Source organism: Triturus cristatus, chromosome 10 (genome assembly GCF_964204655.1).
Source record: "Triturus cristatus chromosome 10, aTriCri1.1, whole genome shotgun sequence".
Taxonomy (NCBI): Eukaryota; Metazoa; Chordata; class Amphibia; order Caudata; family Salamandridae; genus Triturus; species Triturus cristatus.
The window spans coordinates 573,092,500-573,105,885 of NC_140593.1; the positions used below are offsets into that span (position 1 = coordinate 573,092,500).

The following is a 13,386-nucleotide window of genomic DNA, read 5'->3' on the forward strand; positions in this document are numbered from 1 at the left end:
CCCCTTGATCTATAAAATTGTTGTCCAGAGATTTTCATGTGTGTTTTTGTGTCATTAGAGAAGTTATTTACCTTGGGTAGACATTGCTAATCCAGGCCCAAATTTTCTGGACAACATTTTATGAAATGGCGGATATATTGCAGTGATGATGTAATATTTCAGGAACCATGAGACCTAGCTACTTCATTTTGCTGTCAAAACATAGATTTTGGGTGTCAAGTAGTCTTACAGAGACAATAAAAACATCATATTGGTAATTTATTTTAAAATTGGTTTTGTTTCATGTTTTCCGTTGATTCAAATTCATAAACATGTGATGTGAAAGTGTTTTGGATCATGCATATGTAGAGAAAGATCCGTGTGAATTTGGTTGAGATGATCTTGGTGGGGTGCTAAAACCAACATTTCTAAAGCCTCTAAAACCCTGTGATACTAAAAGTTATCGCTGTCAATTTACTCTTCTAAAATGTCCCTCATTCTGCAAATGTACCACAAGTGATTGCTGAAACAAATAAAGTTAGCCATGAAAATGTGCCTAAACAGGAGTGATTAACATTTTTTTTCATATTCAGATCATCAACATTGGTCAGTGTATATATAAAAGGATTAACAACCATTATTATTATTTCATTTCAATATGTCTCTTCTGCTTCTGTTATAGCTGCCATTTTGGAAAATGGCAGAAGGGTTGCTCTGAGGAGTTATTGTCTGTCTCTATAAAACTATTTGACCCCCAAAACCTATGTTTTGACACCAAAATGAAGTATATAGGTCTCATGGTTGCAGTTGATGTTAGCTTTTCTTTCCGATTAGTTCGGGATATGACACATCTTCCTTTGTTGAAGGAGTCCTCAGCTGTTGTAGTTATCAACACTCTGCTACCACCTGCTTCACCAATGTTTATGAATTTGAATCAATAGAAAACCTGAAACAAAAACAATATTAAAATAAATTACCAATATGATTGCTAAAACACATCATTATAGAGCAGCCATTTTGGAAAATAGCAGGAAGGTTTCTATGAGGAGTTATTTTCTGTCTCTGTAAGCCTACTTGACCCCCAAAACCTATGTTTTGACACCAAAATGAAGTAACTAGGTCTCATGGTTCCTGAGATATTACATCATCACTGCAACACATCCGCCATTTTAAAAAATGTCATCCAGGAAAATTCGGCTCTATCAGCAATGTCTACCCAAGTTGAATTACTTCTCTAATGATGCAAAAATACAAATCAAAACTGAAAATCTAAGGACAACAATTTTACGGCGGTATATTAGGGGGCTGGGATTAAATCTTTTATAGAAAGTACGAGGATGGCCACTGAGTTTCAGCCCTTACTTTTCTGTGGTTAAAGGTAAAAAAAGGCACTTGACGTCTGTGAAGTACCACTGCCCTATAAAAAAAGAAAAATAGATATGCTTAAAGAGGAGAGAACTTAAAACACCAACAGAAGTTCCCAAAAGAAAACTTACTTGTTTTTTTGTTTTTTGCATACAAACTTACCACTATGCCAGGATGTGCATCATCATCAACAACAATGCGAGATTAAGTAATGCTTTCAACAACAATACTAACTGCACCATAACCAAGTGTACAAAGACGGACATGATTATGATGTGCCCCTTAAACATTATCAAGGATATAGCACATGTACAATTATTAAGAAACACTCAAGTAAAACAAGCACCAAGGCTTTGGTAATTTCTCAGATTAAGCCAAGGTCAATTCAAGACTATCACTTGTCCACAAAGAGTAAATAGTAATGAACCTTTATCACTGTTGCTAACCGTTAACCCACTAGTGCCTGCGTTCACTTACCTGTTATGCATTCATAGAAACATTAACAAGCATGTGTACTCCACAACGGTGACTCTGTATAACACAGGTCCTTGTGCCTCTGCACAACAAATTACACTGACAACTTGCCATTTGCCAGAGCTTATTGAAAATAAGAGTATGCTATTATCTAGTATGTATCTACAAATCGAGTGGGAGGTACAAGTCTTGTAGAACAGATGAACAGCAACGGTGAGTGAAGTAACCGGCAAAATGGCTCTATTTACATTTTAAATACTATGCTGTTTAATATCCAAATATAATTTCCAACCGTTTGGAAAAGGGTGTACATTCTCAGCGTGACAGGTTAAGGTGAGAACCCCAATACAGCTTAATCCTAAGTACATATATAGCTGCATTTCTTTTCCACCAGTTTTTGCAGTCCTAGAAATGACGATGTGTCACACACTTTTGTTGGAAAAAGATTTTATTTGATTTCGTAGGGACGCTTTATTAGACACAACTCTTCCAAGAAACCTTTCCTTTCTGAAAACAACTCACTAGATAAGGTTGATTTGCACAATGTATTTATCACTCAAGAACTGAGGCATATAAATGGGCACTGCAAAAAATGTTTAAAGAAGAAAGACAATATTCCCTTTTAGAAAATCAATGCATCTGAAAGAAACACATTAGTTAGATTCCTCACCTTAGAATATCCCCAGGCGTCAGACTGGATCCGGAAGATTTTTCGTCAGCAATACCCCTTGCGCGTCGCTAGGCGTCGTCTGCGGCTCCGCGTCCGTCGTCGGCGTCCGTCGGCGTCGTGCGCCGGAATGACGTCGTCGGAGTACTTAGACGCCGCCCTCGCGCGCTGACATCAGTTCTTCTTTTTTCCGCGCCAGTAAGCGCAGATCCGGGAGAGCTACCCTTTTAATCAATTTTTGACTAACTTTTTTTACTCTTTTTGGTCAATTCTCGCCTCTGGTGCCGGTAGGATGCCTGGTTTCAAGGCCTGCGACGATTGTCACCGACGGATGTCGGTGACCGATCATCACCGCCGGTGCCTGTACTGCTTGGGCCTCGACCACGACGCGGCGTCGTGCTCCGATTGTAAGCCCCTGACCTCGAAAGCTAGGCGGGAACGGTCCCGCAAGCTTCTTGAGCTTCGCTACTCGGCTCCGCGTCGCTCTCGATCCCGGTCCAGGAGGAGGTCCAAGGATCGGTCGCGGAGCCGCACTCGACATCGTCACTCGTCTGGCTCGAAGTCTTCGGGTAAGTCGAGGCAGTCCAAGAAGCGACACCGCTCTTTGGACTCCCCTCGCCGGTTGCGCGACTCGGCCGAGGGTCCGGGTGGTTCCACCCACGCAGCTCCGCAGGAGCCGCAGGCGCCGCGCAAGTCCCCATACCCGACGGTCCCTGGGACTGACGCGACGCCGGCGGAGGTCAGTGCCTTCTTCTCGGCCATGAGGAGCCTGGCCCCACCGTCGACGCCCGCTGGCGCGCCTTCGGGCCCTGCGGACTCGACTGGGCGACCTCTCATGCCGGCGGCTCCGGCCCTGGCGCTGTTGGAGGCTCCGGCCCCTCGTTACGCCTCCTCCGCCGGCGCCGACACCGATACCACCCCCGACGCCGGCTCCGGTCGACGTCGGTCCCCGGTTCAGCCCCTGTCCGGTCCCGACGCCGCTTCCGACGCCGCTAGAGACACATTGTCTATCGACCGGCTCCGATCAGTCCTCCTGTTTACCAGGAATCGGATGACTGGGGCGACTGGGAAGGGTCTGATGACCCTATGGCCCTTAAGAGCCAACTTGCACAGGACTGGGCAGATGAACTGGGGGAGGCCAGTGGGTTGGATACCTCACCGGACACTGGTTTCATCTCTCCTCCAACTGTGGCTTCGGAGGAGGGTGCAGCTTTTTCTGTGGTGCTGCGCAAGGCGGCCGAAGCCCTTGGGCTTGAGCTGCCTGCCGTGGCTGTGAGGACTAACATCCTCACTGAGGTGCTTCAGTCTGCCGCATGCTCCACTGAGCCTCTGCTGCCATTCAATGAGGCCCTCACTGACGTTCTGCAGGGCACCTGGTCCAAGCCCTCCACAGTCCCTCCTGTGGATAGGAACGTTGCCAGGCGCTACCGCCCTGCTCCGGGCGACCCCAGTTTTCTATCCCAACACCCCACCCCCGAGAGTCTGGTTATCCAGGCCTCTACCTCCCAATCCTCCTTCCCGTCCGCTCCTCCGGACCGGGATTCCAAGAGACTGGAACAGTTTGGTAAGAAGCTGTTCTGTTCGCTCAGTTTGGGCCTGCGGTCTTTGAACACCGCCTGTCTCTTGGACCGTTATTCCCACTCTCTGTGGGATGCGGTGGAGGACGTGCTGCCACTGTGCCCGGAGGAGACCCGGGCGCGGCTTTCCTTGGCCCTGGCCGATGGGAGAGATGCAGCGCGCCATGCAATCCGATGTGGACTCGACACTACGGACTCGCTGGGTAGGGCGATTTCTACCACGGTGGCGCTTCGACGTCACGCCTGGCTGCGGTCCACGTCTTTTTCAGGGGATGTCCAGAGCACCCTCATGGACATGCCTTTTGATGGCGCTCGCCTTTTTGGTGACAAAGCGGACAGTGCGCTTTCTCGCTTCAAGGACTCCCGGGCTACGGCCACGTCCTTGGGCCTCTCGGCCCCACGGCCACAAACTTCCGCTTTTCGCTCCTTTTGTGGCCAAGGAAGGGGCTCCTCCTCATGTCCGCCTAGCCACCGGCCGCAGAACCAGCCTGCACGCAGTCGCGGACGTGGTTTCCGCCGAGGCGGTACCGGAGGACGACGCGGTCAGCCCACATCCACCCCGGCAGCATCCGCCTCAAAGCCTTCCTAGTCTGAGCTTTCAGGCCCATTCCACGCCAGTGGGCGGCAGAGTTCGCCATCACCTGCTCCACTGGCGTTCCATCACGTCGGACAGGTGGGTGCTGCAAATCGTCCGAAGGGGCTACTCCCTCCCCTTCGAGATGACCCCTCCAGCCATGCCACCGCAGCACCACCGTATCTCGGGGGATCATTTGAATCTTCTCCACGAGGAAGTTTCGGCCCTCTTGGCCAAGGGGGCCGTCGAGCGCGTTCCGAGCCCAGAAGTAGGTCGTGGTTGTTATTCCCACTACTTTCTGGTTCCCAAGAAGGGCAAAGGGGGCCTACGCCCTATCTTGGACCTCAGGAGCGTCAACACCTTCCTCCGGAAGGACCGGTTCAAGATGCTCACTTTAGCTCAGGTGCTCGCTGCCCTAGACCCTGGAGACTGGATGGTAGCGTTGGACTTGCAGGACGCATATTTCCACATCCCCGTCCTGCCGACCCACCGGCGTTACCTGCGGTTCACGGTGGGTCAGGAGCACTTTCAGTTCAGCGTGCTCCCCTTCGGCCTTACCAGTGCCCCTTACCAGTGCCCCTCGGGTGTTCACGAAAGTGATGGCGGTGGTCGCAGCTCATCTGCGCAGATCAGGGGTTCCAGTCTTCCCCTATCTCGACGACTAGTTGTTGAAGGCGGGCTCGCCCCAGGCAGTCGTCTCCCACCTCCAGACTATGGCGGATCTCCTGCATTTGCTGGGGTTTTTCATCAACGTGCCGAAGTCACACCTGAGCCCCTCTCAGAAGCTCCTCTTCATCGGAGCGGTTCTAGATTCGGTGCAGTTCCGGGTCCATCCCCCGGAGCAGCAGGTCCGGGATATAAAGGCCCTGATTCCCATCTTTCGGCCTCTATCCTGGGTTTCGGTCAGGCTAGTGTTGCGGCTTCTAGGGCTGATGGCCTCCTGCATCCTACTAGTGCATCACGCCAGGCGGCGCATGCGGGCTCTGCAGTGGGACCTGAAGTTTCAGTGGTCCCAGCATCACGGCAACCTGTCCGACCATGTCTTGATCTCGGAGGGCGCTGCACAGCAGTTGCAGTGGTGGCTCACGGACCGCGATTGGGTCACGGGCAAGAGCCTCTCCCTACCGGAGCATGTCGTAGTGACGGATGCGTCCCTCCTGGGATGGGGTTGCCATATGGGAGAGGCGGAGATCAGAGGCCTCTGGTCTCCGGCGGAGTCTCGCCTCCACATCAACTTGTTGGAGCTGAGAGCGATCCGTCTTGCACTGAAAGCCTTCCTTCCCTCTGTCCGGGGAAGTGTCGTGCAGGTGTTCACGGACAACACGTGGTATTGCAACAAACAGGGCGGGGTGGGGTCGTGGACCCTTTGTCAGGAGGCTCTGCGCCTCTGGGCATGGCTGGAACACCAGGGCATCACCCTGGTGGTTCAACATCTGGCGGGCTCTCTGAACGCCAGAGCGGACGAACTCAGCCGCCAGTGCATGATGGATCACGAATGGCGTCTGAACTCCGAGGTGGCGCAAGGTCTCTTTCAGCAGTGGGGAGAGCCTTGGTTAGATCTATTCGCCACCAACGAGAACGCGCAATGTCAGCAGTTCTGCGCGTTGGAATTTCCAAGGCGGCACTCGCTCGGCGACGCTTTTCGTCGCGAGCGAAGTTGCGGTCTGTTGTACGCCTTTCCGCCTATACCACTTCTGCCCAGAGTGCTGAAGAAGATCAAGCGCGACCGGGCCCAAGTCATCTTGGTGGCTCCGGATTGGGCACGAAGGTACTGGTATCCCGAGCTACTCAGTATGTTGACCGATCCTCCGATACGTCTGCCCCTTCGGGAGGATCTTCTGTCGCAGCAGCAGGGGACGGTCCTCCACCCGAACCTGTCCAGCCTCCACCTCCATGCGTGGAGATTGAGCGGCGGCAGTTGATGCCATTTGACTTGCCTCCTGAAGTCTGTGATATCATTCTGGCAGCCAGGCGTCCCTCCACAAAGACTGTATACGCCTGCCGGTGGAACAAATTTGTGGCATGGTGCACAGCAAAGGCTGTGGATCCCCTTTCCGCCCCTCTTTCTGAGGTTCTCCTCTTTCTTCTTTCTTTGGCCCGGCAGGGCTCTGCCCTGGGCACCTTGAAAGGTTATCTTGCTGCTCTCTCTGCCTTCTTACGGCTTCCAGATCAGCCCTCTCTTTCAAGTCCCCTGTAGTGTCACGCTTTCTTAAAGGCATTACTCACACGTTCCCTCCTGTCCCTTTCGTAATGCCTCAGTGGGACTTGAATCTTGTCTTGACATTCCTGATGTGCGCTCCCTTTGAGCCTCTTCACAGTTGTCCTCTTCGTCTTCTAACTCTTAAGACTGCTTTCCTGGTAGCCATCACCTCGGCTAGACGGGTGAGTGAGCTCCAGGCTCTATCGTCCAAGCCTCCTTTTCTATCTGTTCATCCGGACAAGGTTGTCCTTCGGCCTCGTCCTTCCTTCCTACCGAAAGTGGTGACCCCCTTTCATCTTGGGCAATCTGTCACCTTGCCCACCTTCTTTCCGCATCCTTCCAAAGAGGAAGAGCGGCTCCACCGTCTGGACCCAAAACGTGCGTTCTCCTTTTATTTGGACCGCACTAAACAGTTCCGAGTGGACGACCAGCTTTTCGTTGGCTACGTGGGTGCAAAGAAGGGAAAAGCTGTACACAAACGGACCATCTCCCGGTGGGTCGTTTTGTGTATAAACATCTGTTATTCCTTGGCAATAATGGAACCGCCTGTTGAGCTGCGCGCCCATTCTACTCGGGCCACAGCGGCTACTACTGCTTTGGGACGGGCAGTCCCTTTGCAGGACATCTGTCAGGCGGCAACGTGGGCTTCGCTGCACACGTTTGCCAGGCATTATTGCCTAGACAGCCAAGTCCGGAGGGATGGCTTCTTTGGCCGTTCTGTCCTCCAGGACTTTCTGGTGTGATCTTGGTTCGCAGACCCACCACCGGGGTTGGTATTGCTTGGGTATCTATTCTAAGGTGAGGAATCTAACTAACGTGTTTCTTTCAGATGAACAAGTTACTTACCTTCGGTAACGATGTATCTGTAAGAAACATTAGTTAGTTAGATTCCTCACCGACCCACCCATCCTCCCCGTTCTGCGAACTGACATCTAGGGTTAAGGCTATCCCTTTCAGGGCCCTAGAATTTTTTGGCACCAGTGTAGGTCTCTTGCATGGCTCTGCGTTTCTGGCGCGGAAGGCTATGTACAAGAACTGACGTCAGCGCGCGAGGGCGGCGTCTAAGTACTCCGACGACGTCATTCCGGCGCACGAAGCCGACGACGGACGCGGAGCCGCAGACGACGCCTAGCGACGCGCAAGGCGTATTGCTGACGAAAAATCTTCCGGATCCAGTCTGACGCCTGGGGATATTCTAAGGTGAGGAATCTAACTAACTAATGTCTCTTACAGATACATCGTTACCGAAGGTAAGTAACTTGTTCTATAGGAACACCAATCACCATTTGCCTTTTAGTGTCAACTATTGGTAAAGCAATCGCAACTATGGGATGCAGGACAGTTCTCCGGTGCCAGGGTGGCTTATGGGTACTTGCTAACACTTGTCAAAATTATTACATAATATCGCTCATCCCCACTGGCTGGGTACTGCTGTGGAGCTCAATTACATGGCAAAACCTCTGTTTGGGCTTTTACTCCAAGGTGTAGTGAGGTCAAGCAGTTAAGGCTGCCTCTTGGATTGCAAGGTAGGCTAAAACTCTAACGCAGTTTGCAAGGCAATACCATGCAATAATTACTTCAAAAGGAACAGAACAATTATTTACTTAAAGGTTTAGTAGTTGCAATTACGGTACAATACAAAGCAAAATATGATAGTTTCTGAAAAAACATGAACCCACTTGAGTGTAAGGGTTCAGGCTGTTAAGCTGATGAGTTCTAACGGCAAAGATGGCTGCCATAACTGTTGGAGAGCGATCCATAAATCATGTGAAGTATACCATGTCTCAAAGTGGTGCGATGTAAGTAGCTAAATTGTGCACGTTTAAACTGTCTACTCTTCACTTTTCCTCATCTATATCCAGTCCCTCTCCATGTCCTCAGACCACGTAACTCGAGGTAGGTATCATATAGGGCTCTGCATCAATTCTTAAATTGTGCTGCTGATTGCAGGTGATGAATGCAAAAAGAACAAATGATGGACAGAATGCAGAACAATGTCATACATTCTCCCCAGTACAGTGATCTGGGCCTAAATCCATTGTTTTTTTGCTCACCATGCCATTCCAGTTAGGACCCAGCCATGTGCAAATCAGTCTTGACCCTCTGCCCCATGGGAACAGTCCAGCCCGAACTGCCAGGCCAGGTCCTCTCTGGACTGGAAACAAGCATCCTAGGACCGGTTTCAGGCTTTGAGCCCTCATCAGCCAGGATAGTTTGATAGCATGGAGAGAACGGGACCCATGTCTGGGCATACCCGACCCACTCGGGGTGACAAATGCAAAAAGAACAAATGATGGACAGAATGCAGAACAATGTCATACATTCACCACAGTACAGAGATCTAGGCCTAAATCCATCGTTTTTTTGCTCACCATGCCATTCCAGTTAATGGGCACCAGCACTCCTTTTTGGGGTCCGGGAATTCTTTTTCATCATACTTTGCTCCAATGCCAGAGACAATAACAAAAAAGGGATGAAGAAGGAGGAATAAAGAGATAGGAGTACAGTGACAAATGAAGAATGCAGAGTTGTAAATGAAACAGCATCAATGAGATAAAGACACAGGAAGTGTTTGGTGGTGGAAAATGGAGGCATGAACTGGAATCAAGACTAGGCAGCATTGGTAGCAACACCATCATTTAGCTGCAAGTTTCTAAGGAAATCTTTGGTTCCCTGGCATTGGTTTACAAACTAAAATGTGGCACTGCCCTGCATTCCCGACATACCTCACAATAAAAATGTCACTGTGTTTTCACCAGGCCCCAAGTCCAGAATGGTTTGTGTAACTCTATTGGTATCTGGCAACTGTGTTCCATGCTTTCACTCTGCTAAGCTAATGCAATTATAAAATACCTGTGTTCGTAGGTGTACTCATGGTTGGCAGGTAATGAGTGGATCTCATGTACATAAGTATATTACAGTACTTGCTTTGCAGTAGTTCATGACGTGGAAAACTATTATCTCCAACTTTGTCATGGCCTTGTTGCTAGTAGGGAAGTTATTGATAATTGCCATGGACTGTGTGATGTAGTGTAAAAAAATAATTTATGAAGAATACGTTGATGTGTAAATGGTGAGTCTACAATAAGCTAAATGTGAAGAGCCATTTGAAATATAAATTACAATTAAAAATGAAGGTTGTTTAGGAAAAGTATTGAGTGATATAAGAGTGTGCTGCAAAATGAAAAACAACACAAATGGTTCTTATGAAACTTCGTATTGGCCATGCCTCCTCTTTTAGGAAAATACTTTTTGATATAGACTATGCAACACTGTGGCATAACAATCACATCTTGGTGTGAGACCTTTTAGAAAGAACAAGCTTTGCCAGCATCCTCCCTGAAAGGCGATTAATATCCATAAGCAAAGGACAAAAGAGGATGGATTTTTGGAGAAACTGAAATAATTTTGAAATGCCTTTTTAGCTGGGATTTTTGTGCCAACGTGCTTTGCACTTACTGTTTAATCCAGATTATTTTGCTTTACTCAGACACAGTTCAACCTGGATGTTGGTTACTTACTTAGTGAATAGGAAACTTTTGTTGTGGTCTTAATAGCCATGTTATTTTCTATCTACAAAACCTCTTTCAGCTGCTACGGTACTGTTTCTTCCTTAAATGGTGAACCAGAACAAGGTATTTCAGTGGAAGCAGTGGGCCAAATAGACTGCAGCATATATGGAGAAGATACCATCACAGATGAAGAGGGTAAATTCAGACTGCGTGGATTGCTGGTGAGTAACTTAATCATCTCTGTGATTTGTACTATGTGCTCATTTTGCTTTACAAATTCATGTTGTTTGGGATTTTACCATGGCACTATCTTTTATATTGCATAGTTTTTATGTTTTCAATTGTTTTATTGGTTTTCCACTCATAAAACCATATTTCACCACCAGTGGCATCACATAGCACAGGTCAGGCAATATACAGGATCTCTAGCCTATACTGAAGGCGTAGTTGCACAAGCCTAAAGCCAGGTCTGATCGCCACTTCTCGTGGGACACTCAGCACCTCTTTTCACTCTTCCTCCTCAAGGCCCCCCATGTCTGCCTCCCAGGCCTCTTTTAATTTTGGCAGAATGATTATTTTTGTATAGATAACTGAGGCAGCTTTTTTATTGAGGGGATCATTTAGTATCCTACATCCAATGGAGATGATTCGGTTAATGTCATACCTTTTTTATATGGTTCTTTAAGGCATGTCTTAGTTGAATATATCTAAAGGTTTCAGAGTCCGGCATTTGATATTCATGTTGGAGGTCACTGAAAGGGTTTAAATACATTGTTGAACACCTTTTGCATCTAAACTCTTCTGAAGGTATTTCTTTCTTAATACTGGGTTTTATTTGTAGAGTTAACTTCACATGGTGACATGATTCTGTATGGTCATCTCCTTGTTCTTTTAAATATTCTCAAATAAGGTGTAGAACCTTCACATTTATATATACATGTTGTCCAAACTGTAAATTGCTAGGTGTCTAAGTCGCACTTGAGCTCTTCTTGAAAGCCCAATCTGAAAGAAACAGTTAGTTATAGACTCGTTACCTTAGAATTACCCTCAGGGGTCAGACTGGATCCAGAAAGTTTTTCGTCAGCAGTACCCCTGCTCATCGGAAGGTGGCGTCTGTCGACTCCGCGTCATCTGCGCATTGGAGAAGTCTTTTCTGGAATCAATGGGAAACTGTAAAGTCTGTCCCCAGGGCTCCAGCTTCGAAGATTCTTGAATTCGAGCGAAGTGAAGAGAAGCCTCCCAGATTAGGTCTGCTGTATTCATCACTTCTACTAAAAGCACAAAGATTTACTGATGGAACTGAAGGAGAAAAGTAGACAAACTTTTCAGGTTTGTGTGCAATATGGCTAAATGAACGTGTCCCAGATTACTTTGATATGGGCTAACTGTACCCAAATCATGCTGTCTCAGACTGCAGCATTTAACAATAGTGGCCCTGTGATGATGAGGGAAAAAACCTGAACAATAGTTTACATTGAATCCAAGTATGAGTCACATAGAACAAGAAAGACATTCTGAGGCCCTGAAAAATACGCATATGAAGAATAGTTTGCTCCAGATACCAAGCCATCTCACATAAGGGATATTTGAGTATCTCAGTTCCAGTTTCACACTAAAGTGTTTACCCTTTTCCTTCCAGCAATTCTGTCCTTTCTGCTATGATGATATTGAATTCTATAGTTCTCTTCCCTTAAATGTTGATGCATTCCTCTCCAGTGCTGACTTGATGCCATAGCCCTGAGACTCAGCAGAACATCAATACGAGTAACATTCATCCCACCATCAAGACTGACAATATAAATGTTAAGATCACCTTCATACACACTGATGTTTGCTCTGACTGTTAAGTAAAAGCTTTCCTGTTGAATCTTCCAACTTTGTGTTCAATGTTGATGTTTACTTCTAGCTGAATAACAATAGTGCCAGAAACAGACAGAGAGTGGCATTCGAGAAAGACTCTCAAAGAAACATCAGAGAAAGTAAAGAGAGGGGTGCAACTAAAGTTCAAGGAGAAAGAAATAATATAGTTACGGAAAAAGCTGCAGAAAGGAAAACCGAGAGCTCAGGACAAAACTTAAAAAACAAAGACGCCTGACTCCAAATGCACAAAGAGAAAACCAAAGCTAGGTAGTCTGTACAGTGGTGCACTATAGAAACTGAGGTGCATTTTTATGTTTATCTGATTGCTGCATTTAAAATTAGATTATGTAGACACTAGGCCAGTGGCACTAAGACTCTGTTGTGTGTTTTTTTTTTCTTCCTGATGCGAGTCACTAATTATCCAGCCTCTGCCCCACTCTGATATTGTGCCAGGCATTGCTGAAGTGCTGTCTTCAACCTGGAGTTCAGTAAAGGCTACATACCCACTGGCAGACGGGGCACATATCTGGAGATACTCTCAATCCTTTGTGTCATATGCGCTTTCTAAGGATGAAAGCATCTTTGAATAATTGGTGCACAACGGACTAGGAGCCTCTAAAAGTATTATACTGGGAGGATAGAATGCAGGTATTCTTGGCATGACTGTCAAGGTTTTCATCTTAAGTGCAAAACAAATTAGTCAACACTCCCATAACATGATCATCTGAGTGGCTCTGGTCTTCTATGAATATGTTTGTTTCATACTAGCTAAACAAGCCCTTCATTGGTCCCCAGGAAGAAAATCTATTCAATTTATAATATTGGGCCTTGCTATGAAATGCTTAGAGATTACTGAACTGATGGATTGAATTTTCCTAGGATAGAACATTCCTATCCACTGGTAAATACTTGACCCACATTCCAGTTCATTGTGTTTTGGCCAGTATTCCACATAAATCCGTGTAGGCCCTTCTCTAATAAGAACAGTCCAACCAGAATTCCCAGGCCAGGTTTCCTCTAGGCAGGAACTCCAGCAAACTCAGATCAATTTCAGCATTTTAGACCTCATTAATGAGGTGTGGCTTCAGGTCCACTGGCACTGTGAACACAGGCCTCATGGGTGGGTGTAACTGTTGCATTTAGGTGTCTCAATAAGAAATATAAAAATGTGATGAATG

At 47.3% G+C, this 13,386-nt stretch overlaps 1 protein-coding gene across 1 annotated transcript in view; it reads left to right on the forward strand.

Annotated features, from left to right (window-relative positions):
* The window catches only part of LOC146789754 (BOS complex subunit NOMO1-like), a 343,657-nt gene that overhangs the window by 244,734 nt on the left and 85,537 nt on the right, over positions 1-13,386 (forward strand). The window contains exon 25 of the mRNA XM_085632091.1: positions 10,428-10,569. Within this exon, the coding sequence (XP_085488217.1) occupies positions 10,428-10,569 (142 nt within the window). The remainder of the gene's footprint in view (positions 1-10,427; positions 10,570-13,386) is intronic.